The 17,154-nt window shown below is 42.2% G+C and overlaps 1 protein-coding gene across 1 annotated transcript in view; it reads left to right on the top strand.

Annotated features, from left to right (window-relative positions):
• mrpl3 (mitochondrial ribosomal protein L3) overlaps nt 1–17,154 on the top strand; it is a 61,001-nt gene that overhangs the window by 19,217 nt on the left and 24,630 nt on the right. Inside the window, exons 5-6 of the mRNA XM_087978483.1 lie at nt 2,831–2,930; nt 8,882–8,942. Coding sequence (XP_087834609.1) covers nt 2,831–2,930; nt 8,882–8,942 — 161 coding nt within the window. The remainder of the gene's footprint in view (nt 1–2,830; nt 2,931–8,881; nt 8,943–17,154) is intronic.

Raw genomic sequence — 17,154 nt, 5'->3', positions numbered from 1 at the left:
TTTGGTCCATAACCCTCTTACACCGTTCCTATTCACGTACCTGTCCAAATGTCTTCTAAATATTGTAACTGTACTACATCTTCTGGCAGCTCATTCCATACACGCACCACCCTGTGAAAATGTTTTCTCTGAAGTACTTTTTAAATCTTTTCTCCCTCACATTAAACCTATGCCCTCTACTTCTTGACTCCCCCACCCAGGGAAAAGGCGTTGTCTATTTACACTATCGTTGTCCCTCATGATTTTATAAACCTCTATAAGGTCTCTCAAATATCACTCTGATTAAACTAAAAATTACAGGAAAACACCCACAATTGTATGTAATTCCTAGCATTTATTCAACATTTCAGATGTTATGTGACAATTGGTGTGTGGAATACTAATGAGGAACTTCTCTCTCACTCTCACACACACACACACACACACACACACACACACACACACACACACCCCATCTGGGTCTGTCACATGTCAAATACTTAATGTACATTTTGAACTTCTCAACAGAGCTTCCTTGCCTGAGCAATTAGCAGATCAATCAATCAGATCCATTTTGCCATTTTGAAGTTTAGTAAGGAAAGATAGCGTCCATTTAAAATTAGAAAATATTCCTCTTTAACACAGGATGAAAAGTGCTTTCATCACAGCTTGATATAGTTCCATGGTTGATAGCAGCACTCCAGTCTCTTACCTCAGTAATCATTATTCATGAATGCATTCTTTAGCTACAGGAAAGAGTATTAATGTTAATTTTGGATGTTTGAGTATAATTGTATATATTGTAGTACTGTTGTACTTTTGTAATCTTGTAAAGTTTATTTGGTTTTATTTTCAAAGCTGTGGAATCTTGTGGCTTTATTCTGTTAGTAAGTACCTGAGATTCCAAACTTTGCCTGGCTCCTAAACCAGATGGAAACATAATTAGTGATTTAACTGTGACCATAATAAGTATATTCTGGTTTTGGGCTTTGATACTGAAACCATTCTGATTGAATTAACCTCATTTCCTGCTCAATCATTTCAGTGTAAAAGGTTATTTGTTACTTGCTGTAACATGGACTTCAGTGCAGCAAGAATGATTCAAGTTCATGTAAATTATAGCATATTTATTAATGAGCAACATAACACTGAAGAATACTACTTATAATATCTAAAATTTTATTGGACTTGCGGTCTGACAGTGAACTGGTGAAGTGCAAAAGAAAATGCCTTATGTACAAGCCAGGAATGCAGTATCTGAACTGAAGACGAGCTTCCACCAGATACATCCGTTGTGTTTGCTAGCTGTGGATCTCTCTCGATCGCGCTCTCGATCGCGCTCTCGATCGCGCTCTCGATCGCGCTCTCGATCGCTCTCTCTGACTATTCCAATGCACCCCTGACTGACCCACATCTTCCACCCTCAACCGATAAGCTCATACAAAATTCTACTGAGGTATAATTCACCCCTGGTCATGTTTGCACACTGCACTTGTGTTGACTAGCTGATGTTTGTTTCCAGTTAACACACCTTGAATTTTAAGGCCCTGCCACCATTATTGTCAGGGATCTCAGTCATGTCTCTCCCAGCTCCTGCACTCCTGGCCTCACCCGTTCACTTCCCTTCCACAACAGTGATAACCACACCCCACCACCATCCTCACTTACCATTCCACCAGAATCCACATCACAATGATCATTAACTGCCATTTCCGCCAGCACCAGAGGGATGCCACCACCAGACACACATACTGCACCCTTCCTTTGTCAACCTTCCCCAAAGACCATTCTCTCCAGGACACCCTGGTCCAATTCTTCTGTTTTCCAAACACTTCCCTGCACCTGCACAACGCCTTACTCTGCAATTGCAGAGCATGTAACACCTAATTTTTTTTTCTCCTCAGTATCCGTAGCCCCAGATACACCTTCCTGGTGCAGCAGCGATTTCAACACATCATCTTGTTCCCTGGCCAACATCTTTGTCTCGGGCTTGCTGCATTGCTCCAGGGAAACTCAGTGCAAGTTGGAAGAACAGCATCTCATTTTCCTACTGGGGATCTTGTAACCTTCCAGAGTCAGTGTTGAGTTCAGCAATGTTAAGGCCTGAGCATCATCTCCCATATCCTTACACCAGGCCTTGTCATTCCATGGACTACAACCACAAATGACCCATTGTCAGCTACTAATGGTCACGATCAGCGATTACCAATTCTTTCAGACTGAGCTTTATCCATTCCATTGTCTGCCCAATTGTATTTCTTTTCTCTCTCTGGGATCGCTCCATTTCCACTTACTGTTTACTCCTTTCCCCACCCCACCTTCAGCTTATACACCAATCTTTCCTAACTGCAATCAGTTCTGAAGAAAGGTCACTGAACCCTAAACCATAACTTGTCTTCCTCTGCACAGATACTACCAGACCTGAGTTTTGTCAGCTTTTGAATTTTAAGGCCCCCTACTTTTGTTTTTATATCCTCCAGGGCCTCACCTCTGATCTCAACCAGTGTCACAGCCCCCTGAGCTCTGTGTAATCCTGTAACCCTGGCCTCTTGCATGCCCCACTTTTAACTGCTCCACCATTATGATTGTCTCTAGCTACCTTCAACTGGAATTCCCTCCCTGAACCTTTCCAAACCTCTTGCTGCTTTTCCTCCATTAAGATGCTCAGTTAAAGTTTACCTCTTTGAGCAAACCATTGGTCATTGGCTCTATTTCCTAATATGACCTGGTGCAAAGATTTTGGTCTCATTCCTATGACATTTTTTGGGTTATTTTCTTTAAAGCCACCATATAAATACAAGCTGTTATTAAATTGTGCATTTATTTAAGAGATTTTTTATTTTCTTTGCAGAAACCGGGGTTTGTTATGGAAAAGTACAGGCTAGCAGGGATACCTCCGAAACAGAAAATCTCAGTTTTCAGGGTGTCTGAAAATGCTATTATTAAACCAGGTAATGTTTCATACAGATCTTTTCTTGTGTGTTTATTCTGAGTTAAGCAAAAACTTACCAACAGCATGAGCCCTTCGGCATGGAGGTGTAACTTCCCTGGGAACTGGGTGTGTGAACTGTTCCCAGTTATCTTAACTAGGGCAATTCAGTTTGGATAAAAGGAACATTTATTAAAGTTATTCTATGTGCATGAGTCAGACCAGAGATGTTGTATTGCCATTACTAAACCTTCCCATAATGAATATCCTGGGGGTTATCATTGACCAGAAACTAAACTGGACCAGCCATATAAATAGCAGCAGGTCAGAGGCTGGGAATTCTTGAGATAAGTAACTTACCTCCTGACTCCCCAGTCCTTGTGCACCATGTACAAGACATAGGCGAATGATGGAATACTCCTCATTTGTCTGGATAGGTGCAGCTCCAGCTCCAGTATCACTGAGGAAATCTGGTGCTATCCAGGGCAATGTAACCAGTTTGATTGGCAACCCATTCACATTCAGCATTCATCACTGATGTACAGTGGCAGCAGTGTGTACCATCTACAAGATGCACTGCAATAATTTACCAAGGGTCCTGCAAGAGCATCTTCCAAAGTTGTGCCGTTACCACTGAAAATGACGAGCAGCAAAAACCATGAGTACACCGTCACTTGCAAGTTCCCCTCCAAGCCCGCCAATGTTATGACTTGGAAATATATTGTTACTGCTTCACTGTTGCTGTGTCATAATCCCAGCAGTCTCGCCCTCACAGCATTGTGGCTGTCCCTGGACTCTCAAGCAATTAAAGACACCAGCTCATCGGCAACACTTTCAGGTTAGTTAGCTAAAGTTGGGTAATAAACGCTGGCCTAGCCAGCATTGCCCACCTCCCATGAGCTAACATAAGATATTTGATTAAACACTAATGATGGCAGGGCATGATGATGTGTGGCAGCTGCAGGTCTGGGAACTCCTGGTCATCATTGTAATCCAAGGCCAGTGCATCTGCAGTTAATGTCCGTGGGTGAGAAACATGAACTCGGTATCATTGAACTGGAAATGACTTGGAGATGATCCTGGCAGGCAGCATTTCCTGGCTTAAGTGAACTGGAAAGTTAGGTTCATGGTTATATTGGGAGCATGGTTATATTGGGTGGCACGGTGGCACAGTGGTTAGCACTGCTGCCTCACAGCGCCTGAGACCCGGGTTCAATTCCCGCCTCAGGCGACTGACTGTGTGGAGTTTGCACGTTCTCCCCGTGTCTGCGTGGGTTTCCTCCGGGTGCTCCGGTTTCCTCCCACCGTCTAAAGATGTGCAGATCAGGTGAATTGGCCATGCTAAATTGCCCGTAGTGTCAGGTAAGGGGTAAATGTAGGGGAATAGATGGGTTGCGCTTCGGCGGGTCGGTGTGGACTTGTTGGGCCGAAGGGCCTGTTTCCACACTGGTAATGTAATGTAATGTAATCTAATCTAATCTAATCTAATCAGACATTTTTGGAGATATTTGAACACTCAGCAAAGCTACTTTCCAGTGAAAGAAGAAAGATTCCTGGGGAAGGAAGCATGGTCTGTGGCTAAGAAAGTTATCGATCGTATCAAATTGAAAGATCAGTTGCAAGTCAGAAGTTTATGTAGATATATATTAGCAAAGAATGACTGAAAAATAATTATAAGGAGGGAGAAATAGTGTATAAAAGAAAGCTAGCTAGAAATTTTAAAATGGCTTGTAAGAGTTTCTGGAGGTATTTAAAAAGAAAAGCACTCTGAAGTGAGTGTTCGTCCTATTGGGAAATGAGGAAAAATGGATGAAGTGAATAGATATCTTGTGTCTATCTTCACTGTAGGGGATGCATGCAATAACTTGGCAATTGTAAATCAATAGGCGAAAGGGGGCTCAGGGAATCTTTAGGCAATTAGCAGGAATGGCTGTGAACATGATGAGAATTAAATGCTAATGAGATCGCAACAGACTTCATCTTAAGGTCTTAAATGGATGCAGAGGGAGTTGATGAATTGATTTCAGTTTTCTGTAATTTCTCAACATCTAGAAAGGTCCTATCAGATTGGAAAATAGTAGATTACTTAGTGTGGAAACAGGCTCTTCAGCCCAATAAGTCCACACCGACCCTCCGAAGAGCAACCCACCCAGACCCATTCCCCTACATTTACCCCTTCACCTAACACTACGGGCAATTTAGCATGGCCAATTCACCTAACCTGCACATTTTTTGGACTGTGGGAGGGAACCGGAGCACCTGGAGGAAACCCACGCAGACACCGGGAGAATGTGCAAACTTCACACACAGTTGCCTGAGGTGGGAATTGAACCCAGGTCTCTGGCACTGTGAGGCAGCAGTGCTAACCACTCTGCCACCGTGCCGCCCATTGTAACTCCTCCCATTAAGAAAAGAGACCGCATGAAACATCAGGCCAATTCACTTAACATTTGTCATTAATGTAGGAATCTTTTATTAAGTAGCGTCCTCAATAAAATAATGCCAACATGGTTTTCTAAAAGGAAATTTTGTTTGACTTATTTATTGGAGTTCTTTGAAGAAGTAACAAGCAACTCAGATAAAGGAGAACATGTGCTTAGATGTACTTAGATTTTCAGTAGGTGTTCAACAAGGTACCGCGTTGAAGATTACTGTACAAAATATGAGTCCATGATGTCTGGAGTAATATGTGAGCATGGGACAAAGATTGCTTAGCTTTCAGGCAACTGATGACATAAATTGTCAATTTGGCAAGTTATAATGCATGGAATGCCTGCAGGGGTCCGTGTTGGGATCTCAACAATTTATTGTCTATATTCACAGCCTAGATGAAGGGACTTAAGGCAAGATTGTTAAAATTGCAAATGGTGCTAAGACAACTGGGAACATTAGTTGTGAAGAGAGCACAAGTCCATACGTTTTTCCACGTATGGAGTCCGCTATTACAAGGGGGCATAGCTTTAAATTAAGGGGGGGTAGGTATAGGACAGATGTTAGGGGTAGGTTCTTTACTCAGCGAGTCGTGAGTTCATGGAATGCCCTGCCAGTAGCAGTAGTGGACTCTCCCTCATGGGCATTTAAGCGGGCATTGGATAGGCATATGGAGGATAGTGGGCTAGTGTAGGTTAGGTGGGCTTGGATCGGCGCAACATCGAGGGCCGAAAGGCCTGTACTGCGCTGTATTCTTCTATGTTCTATGTTCTAAGGGATATAAATTGGTTGTAATGGGCAAAAAATTGGAAAATGGCAGATATATGGGAAATTGTCCACTTAGGAGCTTATCACTTAAATAGAGAGGTTCCAGAATTGAGGTACAGAGGGACCTGGGTGACCTGGTGCATTAATGTTAGTATGCAGATTTGCTAATTATCAGGAATACAAATTTAATATTTATTTCAAGAGGAATGGAATATGGAAGTAGGAGTATTTTGTGGCAAGCACAGTGGATGCTGGAGAATCTCAGCACGTCTGGCAGCGTGTGTGGAGAACGAAAGAGAATTAATGTTTCAAGTCCAGTATAGTTTTTATGCATATGAAGTGGAGTAACAAATACTCACTTGGGAATTTTAAAAAGAGTTATCCTGTTCTATAAGACTAAATAGATCTGGATTCATCAATACACTGGTGATTTTCTTATTTTTCGTTTAATTGTACAGAGATGGAATTAAACACACCGAGATCTTTTTTACCATCACCAAATCACCACTGTTACAAATTTACAATTAACAAACATTACCCCCCCCCCCCCCCCCAAGGAGCAATGCAACAATAACAAATAGAGAGAAGAGGGAAAGTGGGAAGGAAACAGACAATTTCTATCATTCATTCTCATCAGGTGTTGTCCTGATGAAGCGTCCTTATGCCCGAAACGTCGATTTCTCCTGCTCCTCGGATGCTGTCTGACCTGCTATGCTTTTCCAGCAATATATTTTTGACTCATCAGGTGTTGTGTCCATTAAAGTATTTGCTACCCCTCTGGTTTAAGTGGCTTGAAGCATTCCAAACGTGTTGATAAAATCAACATGATTTCTGATTAGGTTTTTTTGTATAACATAACTCAAAATCTTCTTAAAATATCAAAATTGCTATAGTTGCACCTTCCAAATAAATAATCACAGATTTGAGTCATTTGGGTTTTGTTTGGTTTCTTCAGCTTCAGGCTTGCTGATTTGGGAAGAAGGAATGATTGTGTAGTTGATGGTGAAATTAGTTTCGAAACAAAAGTGTAATTTTTAAAAAAAATTAGTAAATACAAAGGTAACTAGAAACAAAGATGAAACAGAAATATTAACATCAACCTCATTAAAATCTATTCTAAAGCTGTGCTGATTAAAACCTGGTCCACACTGTCTATATGCAATGTTTGCACAAGTGCTTTACTGGATTACAGTTGTCAAGGATTATGGCTGTAGGTTTGCCTTTTCCTATCTTTGTTTGCAGTTGTCCTAGTCTAAGTGGGTGAATTGTACAAACCCAGGGTCCTCCTTGGATATTGTGACCAACTGCATCCCTTCTTTCCCATCAACTGTTAGAGTTGTGGAGAATATACAGCACTGAAACAGGTCATTTAGCCCAACCAGACCGTGCCAGTGTTTTCCATCCAAGTCTGCTTCCATCTCTATCCTCTAAATCTACCATCATAACCTTTTAAATACCCATCAAGGTTTCATAATGTTTATACGGTCATTACCACCACTTTGTAAGGCCTGTAATTTGTTCTTCCTCACAAGTGGAAGTGTTCTTTCATTATCCATTATTTCATCCCTCAGCTTCCCTTTTTGCAAAGGAATTTCCACTTTTCTGTTCACCGTAGCATAAATGTATGGTGGCCCTATATATACATCGACCTACCCATCGTAGACTCTACTGAGCTCTGTTAACTTTCTGTGCTCAGATTATTAATGGAATGAACTGAGCCAGTACCAGGTAGGCAATCCCCTCCAATGTGAAGGTGAAAGTTAATTGTTGGTGTAAGCCATGAAAGAATACAATAGATTATCAGCCTTCAGGTTGTTGTCAAAAAGTGCCTATGTGAAGACATTGGCCCAGAATCACTTGCTCAGCTTCCTTGGCATTTTGTTGCCTAGTTATGTACCATGTTAACACCTGGCATGTGAGAGTCACATAACCTAGTAAAAGGCAGGGGTTGTAATCATTCATTTAAATCTTGCAGCATCTCACCTTGTGTGACACTTCTGTTATCAATCAGTTTCAAGTCTAGTGAGTTTATCTGCCTTTGTTTAAACAAAGGAATAGAACTTGGACAAGGAGGTGCTGGTTCTCCTACTCAGTTTAAAAGATGTCAAGGTTAATTTTCCAATGTGGATACACTGGTATTGTGCTGCTAAAGCACAACAGTATTGGTTATTAGCTTTTGGGTTTGATTATACTCTGTGTGGAACTAGCTGATGTAGGCCAATGCAGTAGTTTGTCTCTACTTAGCCTCTGTGCCTCTGTTTTAATTATGCTATGGCTACAAAGGCATTGGATTGCTGAAACCTAAGGACAGAAACTAGAGAATATTTCAATGTAATGTGCACTGTAAATAATTCCAAACTCTGTTTTAATCCTTTTATGTAATCAAAACTTTGTTTGCATCATTTATGAAAGCTTGGAAAGGGTGGATGCGAGGAAATTGTTTCCGTTAGGTGAGGAGACTAGGACCCGTGGACACAGCCTTAGAATTAGAGGGGGTAAATTCAGAACAGAAATGCGGAGACATTTCTTCAGCCAGAGAGTAGTGGGCCTGTGGAATTCATTGCCGCAGAGTGCAGTGGAGGCCGGGACGCTAAATGTCTTCAGGGCAGAGATTGATAAATTCTTGATGTCACCAGGAATTAAGGGCTATGGAGAGAATGCAGGTAAGTGGAATTGAAATGCCCATCAGCCATGATTGAATGGCCTTACTTCCACTCCTGTGTCTTATGGTCTTATGATTGGATGGATTTAACTTGTATTTAAATTTTATTCAAGGTACTCCGTTGTATGCTGCTCATTTTCGGCCAGGACAGTACGTGGATGTCACAGCAAAAACGTAAGTCCTTCTATAGAATAAGGAGGGCACTCATTTAAGACTGTGATGCAAAGGAATTTCTTCTCCCAGAGGACAGTCTGGGATTCTCGACCGGAGGTAGTTGTGGGGGCCAGATCACTGAAAGTATTTAAAGAGGAGGTGGATAGAGCTTGGAAATCGTGACGCCTATGATGAGTTGGCACAAAAGAGGTGTTGGTTCCTGGAGCAGATCAGCCATGATCTTTTTGGGATGTAGGGATAGGTTTGAGGGACTGAATGCTGCCCTTTTCTCCCCCCCCCCTCCTCCCAGCTCCTGTATCTTATGTTCCATATTTTACAGTTGGCTGAACTGGAGAAAAAGGCAGAAGTTGGAATTTTTTGTTTCAATTCACTCATGGGACGTGGGCATCGTTGGCTGACCAGCTTTTATTGCCTGTCCTTAGTTGCTCTTGACGGTGGTAGTGAGCTGCCTTCTTGAACCATTACAGACAATGTGCTGTAGGTAGCCCCACAGTGTCATCAGAAAGGGAGTTCCAGGATTCTGATCCAGCAACACTGAAGGAACGGTAATATATTCCAAGACAGGATGATGAATGGCTTGGCGGGGAACTTTCAGGTGATTGTGTTCCCATATATCTGCTACCCTTTGTCCTTTTAGATGGAAGTGATCATGGGTTTGGAAAGTGCTCTCTGAGAATCTTTGAATTTCTGTAATGCATCTTGAAGATAGTACACACTGCTGCTACTGAGCGTCAGTGGTGGGGGGAGTGGATGCTTGTGAGTGTGGTACCAATAGGGTGGGCAGTTTGTCTTGGATGGTGTCAAGTTTCTTGAGTATTGTTGGGAGCTGCACCCATCCATGAAATTGGGGAGCATTCCATCACACTCTTTACTTGTCCCTTGTAATCATTCCTGATGAAGGGCTTATGCCTGAAACGTCAATTCTCCTGCTCCTCGGATGCTACCTGACCTGCTGTGCTTTCCCAGCACCATACTCTTGATCCTTGTAAACTGTTGACACGTTTTGGGTATTCAGGAGGTGAGTTTCTTGCTGTGATATTCCTTGCCTGTGACCTGCTGTGTAGCCACTGGGTTTAGGTGGCAAGTCCAATTGAGTTTTTGGTCAATGGTAACTCCAAGGATATTGCTAGTAGGGGATTCAGTGATGGTAATGCCATTGAATGCCAAGTGCAGTGGTTACATTCTATCGTATTTGGAGATGGTCATTTGTCTCATGCAAATGTTACTAGAAGCTTGTCAGCCCAAGTCTGGATGTTGTCCACATCACATTGCATTTGAACATGGACTGCTTTAGCATTTGAGTTGCTGAACATTTATGCAATTATTGGTGAACATCTCACTTCCGACTTCGAGGGAAGCAGCTGAAGATCATTTGAGCCTAGGACAGTAGCAATTCCTGCAGAGATGTCCTAGAGTTGGGATGACTAAACTTCAGCAGCTATGACCATCTTTCTACATGCCAGGTATGATTCCAACCAGCGGCAGTATGCCACATAATACCTATTGATTCCAGTTTTGCTAGGGCTCGTTGATGCCACACTCTTTCGAATATTGCCTGATGTCGAGGGTTGTCATTTTCCCTTCACCTCTAGAATTCAGCACTTCTCTCCTTGTTTTGAAATATGCCTGAGTGGTCCTGATGGAGCCCAAATTCTGTATCAGTGAGCAGGTGCTGCTTGATAGCACTGCTGGTGACACCTTCCGTTACTTTACTGATGATCAAGAGTCGACTGAAGGGGTGATAATTAGCCAGATTGGATTTGCCCTTTTTATGTACAGATGTACTGGGCAATTTTCCACATACTGTACTGGAAAAGCTTGATTAAGGGAACGGCAAGTTCTGGAGCACCAGTCTTCAGTACTATTGCCAGAATGTTGCTGGGGCCCATAGCCTTTGCAGTATCCCCTGCCTCCAACTGTTTCTTGATATCATGTGGAGTGAGCCAAATGACTGAAGATTTTTACAGTGGTGACCCATGCAACTTTGAGAGTTCCAGAGTCAATGTTGAGAGCTCAATCGGCAACTCCCTCCCGAATGTATACAATTGTGCCACCATCTCTCCTGCATCCGCCCTGCTCGAGGGCCAGGATATATTCAGCAGATAGATTATTCATCAAATGTGCAACTCTCAATTCTGCAACATCTGGAGATGAGGGGCTTGTGTTTGTGTGTTGAATGGATATAGTTACCATGTTTAAAAAACATTTGGATAGGTGCATGAATAGGGAACGTTTGGAGGGATAGGGGCCAGGCACAGTCAGGTGGGCCTAGTTTCAATGCTGAATGAGTCTGTGGTCCTGCAGACTAGGCTTTGACTTGTACTTTTACTACTCCTTACTTATCCAGGTTGCAAACCTGCATCATCACAACAAGTTGTGTTGATAAGGTTTTCATAATTTGCTGTTTGTGCTCTCTTTAACTGCACTTCCATGTACTTTATCATATGAGACATTTCATTGCTAAAGTTGGAAACCTGTCCTCTTATGTCTCTATATTCCGCACAGCACTTATTAAAATGCTTTGTGTTCATGGCTAATGCTTTAAAACTACCAAATCCGATTAAAAATGTTTCTTTTGTATCTCAGCAGCATGTTGGGGATTATAGGCACTCAGATTAATGAGTATTGAATTCTTTTCAGCTTTTTGGTCTCTGTGTGGTAGGAACTTACTGAGAATAATGGCCACTTGTGAATCTGTTTGCTAATGGGTCATTCTTTGCTTCTTACTTGGAAATTCTTAATTGAGAGTCACTATTTTGGGACAGTATATCGCCACCCAGGTCTGACTTTATGCTAAAGACAGCACTTCCCAAACTCTGACCCCCATTGTGATGCATTCTGAAGATTAAAAATTGTTGTGATCCCTCAGTAATATGAGTGAATTGGCAAGGGGGAGGAAAGAGGTATGAGTGGAAGTGGGGGAGAGACCCCTATGGGGTGGTGACCCATCAGAAACAAGGGATTGGGTTATGCAGAATGGAGACTAAGCAAATTACCTGGTCAGCTATCTCATCACAAGTTATGGGACCATGCTGTAAGCAAAATTGACTGTAGCACTTTACACCAGTGTGTACACTTCATAAGTGCTTCATCAGCTGTGAAGTGTTTGAGACATCATAAGGGTGTCAAAGATGCTTCTATCAATTCCAGTCCTTTGTGTTTATTGCTCCATTTACTTTTCTTCATGAATGCAGCTTTTTCAGCTCATTGAGAATTGGCCTCAATTGTAAAGTATTGAATTTATGCTATGATTGCATGGAATCATAAACACTTTAACTTTTGGTTATGCAGTGGTCAAGATTTTCAGTGGTAAGAGTCTGCTTTATATGATTGATCTTTCAGATATAGTAAAGCTTATTTTACATTGATTTCAATTTGATATACAAATATATTTGTTCTCTGAATAGTGGCCTTCTTTGCTTATGTTATTTATTTTTTAATGTGAGATCAAGACTTGATTAAACTGAAGTGCTTGTCAGTTTCCACAAGTACACTAACAATACCAGGTTTTAGATTAGATTAGATTCCCTACAGTGTGGGAACAGGCCCTTCGGCCCAACAAGTCCACACCGACCCTCCAAAGAGTAATCACCCAGACCCATTTCCCACCAACACTATGGGCAATTTAGCATGGCCAATTCGCCTGACCTGCATATCTTTGGACTGTGGGAGGAAACCGGAGCACCCGGAGGAAACTCATGTTTACTTCACCCTCATGCCTCTCTTGACCCCTCTACTGCAGCACTGCATGTCCAAGCATGTGGGCTGAAATTTCTTGCAGTTCAGTCGACTGAAGACTGATGGCGTTGTCTTCTCCCTCCCCCATTTCCCAGCAGCAACTTAATTCCTCTCTTGGCCAACTAACTGAGGCTAAATAAGATGGCCTGCAATCGCAATATGGGATCTGGCTCCAAAATCAGCAACATATGCCATCTGTCAGACTGCCTGCCTCCACCTCTTGAATGTCGTTTGATTCTGTCCAAATTCAGCTTCTGATACCCTCAACTGTGCCTTTGTTACCACTCTGCATTTATTATTTTAGTATTGTGTACACACTCCTGACCAGCTTCTCATAGATCACCAGAAGCTCAGAGTTTCAAAAATTCTGCTCATTCCTAACTTGTACCAAGTTTAATTTGTCCTCACCCTTGTGCTCAGGCTTCTGGATTTTTTTAAAATTCAAATTTCCCTGTGGCTTCAGTCCTCTTTAACTTTAATAATTTCCAGCCCCAAAACTCTGATATCTCCGTTTGTCAAATTCAGATCTCCTGAGTATCTCTGATTTTAATATTTCCCCACCATTGGCAGGCACCTGCCAAACACTCTGAAATTCCCACCTTAAACTGCTCCACCTTCCTTCATAGCTCTCCTTGTTTACAATGTTCTTTAGTATTTACCTTGTTGACCAAACTTTTGGTTATTTACCTGTGTAGGTCCTTCTGTGGCTCACGTTTTGTTTTATAATGCTTCTGTGAAGCACCTTGGGAAGTTTTATTCCGTTAAAGGAGCTGTATAAATGTGAGATGTCACCAAAATAAAATTCTAGCTGCTTCATGCCAGAGAAACAGTAGTCTGCAAATCCTCAACACATGTAGGTTCACAATTTCCATTTGAGAGAAAGTGAGGGCTGCAGATGCTGGAGATCAGAGCTGAAAATGTGTTGCTGGAAAAGTGCAGCAGGTCAGGCAGCATCCAAGGAGTAGGAGAATCGACGTTTTGGGCATAAGCCCTTCTTCAGGAAGAAGGACTTATGCCCGAAACGTCGATTCTCCTGTTCCTTGGATGCTGCCTGACCTGCTGCGCTTTTCCAGCAACACATTTTCAGCTACAATTTCCATTTCCTTGGTGCGTAACCAACTTTGTGCATGGAGAATTCTTCATAACCTGTACTACTTTCAAAATAAATGCAGCAAGTGTATAATAGGGGCAGGAGGCAAAGAATTAGTTTAAGAAAGGTATTGCAGTTCATAAGTATCATTATTTAATAACTGTGCACCATATCTTTCAGGAAATTAATGGTAATCCTTTGATATTTTGTTGTTCAGATGGAGCAAAACATTGCAAACCCCTAAACTTTCTAACCCTAACCCTAATCCTAACCTTTGATTAACTTCCTAAAAGCTCAAGCTGAGTTAAGAGTGGTTTAACATGGACATCCCGCCGATCGACAACTCAGTTTACCCCAACACACTTTCTTTCATCCAACTCTTTCCTTTTGGTGATGGAATTAGAGAATGTCTCCATCACTGAGTTTTAGCTTCTTCAAGATTTCTTCAGTATCAGAGTGTGGAGTTGAGGAAATCTTGGAAGAAAGTGAGGACTGCAGATGCTGGAGGTCAGAATCTAAAAGTGTGGCGCTGGAGAAGCACAGCAGGTCAGGCAGCATCCGTGGAGCAGGGCAATTGATGTTTCGGCCATAAGCCTTTCATCAAGAATGGAGTGGGGTGGGGGGGTTGTGGACAATGTGGAGAGAAGGGGCTGAGAGATAAATAGTGGGGTGGGAGGAAGGTAGCTGGGAAGACCCTCACCCTCACCCTCTGACATATCACTATCACACCCTACCAGCATCTACCTTTCCCACCCTCCTATTTATCTCTCATCCCCCTCAGTGGTGCTGGAAAAACACAGCTGGTCAGGCAGCATCTGAGGAGCAGGAGAGTCGACATTTCAGGCATAAGCTCTTCATCAGGAAAGCTTGTCACACAAACTCTGCAATGACACTGAAAATAAATGATTGTTATTTTAAAACACTCAAGAATTGTGTTTGACCTCAAGATTCATCCTGTTAGTTTTTCATTAACTCAGGGATCAGTAAGTAGAACTCGAGCTAAACACTGGTTAATGATTCAGCAGTTGATGGATTCATGAAATGGCTTTATATATAAAAAAATGGACATTTTGAAGGCATTCAGGTGTTTTTAAATGGAACACAAATTTGTGAATATGCTCTTATTGGATTGCCTGATGTAACAGTAGATTGAGCACACGAATTCTTGCAAACTAAAAATTCGGTATCACTTCAGTAAGTAATCAAGCAGCTAAGCAAGACTAAAGTTGGCAGGTTTTCCAATGATTATTCAGGCAATGCAACTTGTCTTCAGATTTTATTTCAATCACTTTATGTATGGCAGTTGGTGATCCATCACACACAGTTAGTGCTGTCAAACACCACAGGCACACTGTTCGTTTTTAATTGATTTGCAGGGCAATTCCTGGACTTAACCATTCAGAACATGTTCTCAGAAATTGGCACTCTTTTAACGGTTCATGAAAGTCATTATACTACATGCACAGTGCAGAGCTTAGGGGTTAAGAGACTCAGAATGCTAAGTAACTCTCTTGAATCAATTTATTGGCCAATATTAGTCTGGTCAAAAAGTGTGACACTGGAAAAGCACAGCTGGTCAGGCAGCATCTGAGGAGCAGGAGAGTCGACGTTTCAAGCATGAGATCTTTATCAGGAATGCTCATGCTCAAAGTCGACTCTCCTGCTCCTCGGATGCTGCCTGACCTGTACTTTTCCAGCACCACACTTTTTGACTCTGATCTCTAGCATCTGCAATCCTCACTTTCTCCAATGTTAGTCAGGTATCCGTTTCAACCACTATTGCCAATTTTTTTTTTCAGCAACCGTCTATATCACTTCAACAATCTCAGAGCAGCCTCACAGACGAGAAAGAGTCTTCACTCCTCAGTCTCAAATGACCATTCTTTTGAATTACAAACCAAAACCTTTAAAAATGAGTAACCTAGATCATCAACAGAATCTAAACCAGGAGACAAAGGCCGTTTCTTTCTATTTGGCATGGTATTAGTTAAGACTGGAAACTGCAGAAGGTCAATGAGCAATAGATATTTACACAACTACACCCGACACAGGAAATGTCTAATATGAAGAGGCATGAGATGTAGAGTTTTAAAGAGGAGCATTTTCAAATCCGATGTCTGTGTACATTTATCTTGTTTCCACCTCTTTAAGATTGGGTTAACCAATTCAAACAGAAATGCTCAGACAGTCCTGCCCAGCATTAAAACACCAAGATGTTATGGAAGACACGAACAGCATCAGCTGGAGGGCTGGTTCCTTTAATGTGGGGTTGGGAGGAATGCTGCCCTTCTTAGTGAGAATATTCAAGTCCAGGTGCAGGGATGTATTGCTGCAACTTGAAGGACCATAGCGAGACCACGTCTGGAGTTTTGAGTGCAGTGTTGGTTTCCTTATCTGAGGAAGGGTGTTCTGACAATGGAGGAAGGTACAGCAAAGATTTACCTGGGATGGCAGGACTGATGTAAAGAGAGATTATGGATTGGTTAGGATTATCTTCACTGGATTCAGAAGCATGAGGGGGGTTCTAATAGAAACCTGTAAAATTATAACAGGACAAGACTGAGTGAGTGCAGGATGAGTGATCGATGCCTGGGGTGGGGGGGGGGGGGGGGTGGGGGGGGGGGGGTGGGGGGGTCAGAGTCTAACGTAGGCCATTTCAGACTGAGGTGAGAGAATGGGGAGCCTGTGGAATTCTCTGCCACAGAGAGCGGTTGAGGCCAAAACATTGAATATTCTCAGGAAGGAGTTAGATCTAGTTCTTTGGACTAAAAGGATCATTGAAATATAGAATATAGGAGCAGGAATAGGCCATTTGGCCTTTCGGGTAACTGAAGAGTGTCATAGTCAACTAAGCTATCGATCAAGTGGGGATGTCTATGATACACACCTCAATTCAGATTAAGCTTTTACAAAGGTGTTCAGGTTGACATGAACCAGAGAAGAAAGCCAGTGTCTTATAAAGAGTCGTCAGAGGACAACGAAAAGGAGGTGATTTGTAAGAAATGTCTGCAACGTTTGATTTTTCCAATAGTAACCTGCTCCTCAACTTTCTCAGATGGAACCCCAACTCTATTATGTCATGGACCCTTGATGTTTGTTTACAGAGAATAATGGAACCTGTATGTTTCCTGCCTTGAGATCAACCCACCAATATGCTCTCTGCTCTTGCCTCTGAGCAGTCAGGCACTGCCTCAATCAGGGCTGTACCTTCAGAGAATTGTTCACTGTGTACGGGTATCACCCGCTATCCGAAAATGGTGCGTTCCTATGAAACCTTTTGTAAACTGAAATGGCGTAAAGCGAAGAAGCAACTACCATTAATTTCCATGGGAAAGATTTTTGAGCGCTTCTAGGGCCAAAGAATAATCCACCAAATCATACCAA

The sequence above is a fragment of the Chiloscyllium plagiosum genome, unplaced genomic scaffold (assembly GCF_037043375.1).
Source record: "Chiloscyllium plagiosum isolate Xiang-an unplaced genomic scaffold, Cpla_swu_hap1 HiC_scaffold_34, whole genome shotgun sequence".
NCBI lineage: Eukaryota > Metazoa > Chordata > Chondrichthyes > Orectolobiformes > Hemiscylliidae > Chiloscyllium > Chiloscyllium plagiosum.
This window is presented reverse-complemented; position numbering and strand designations above follow the sequence as displayed.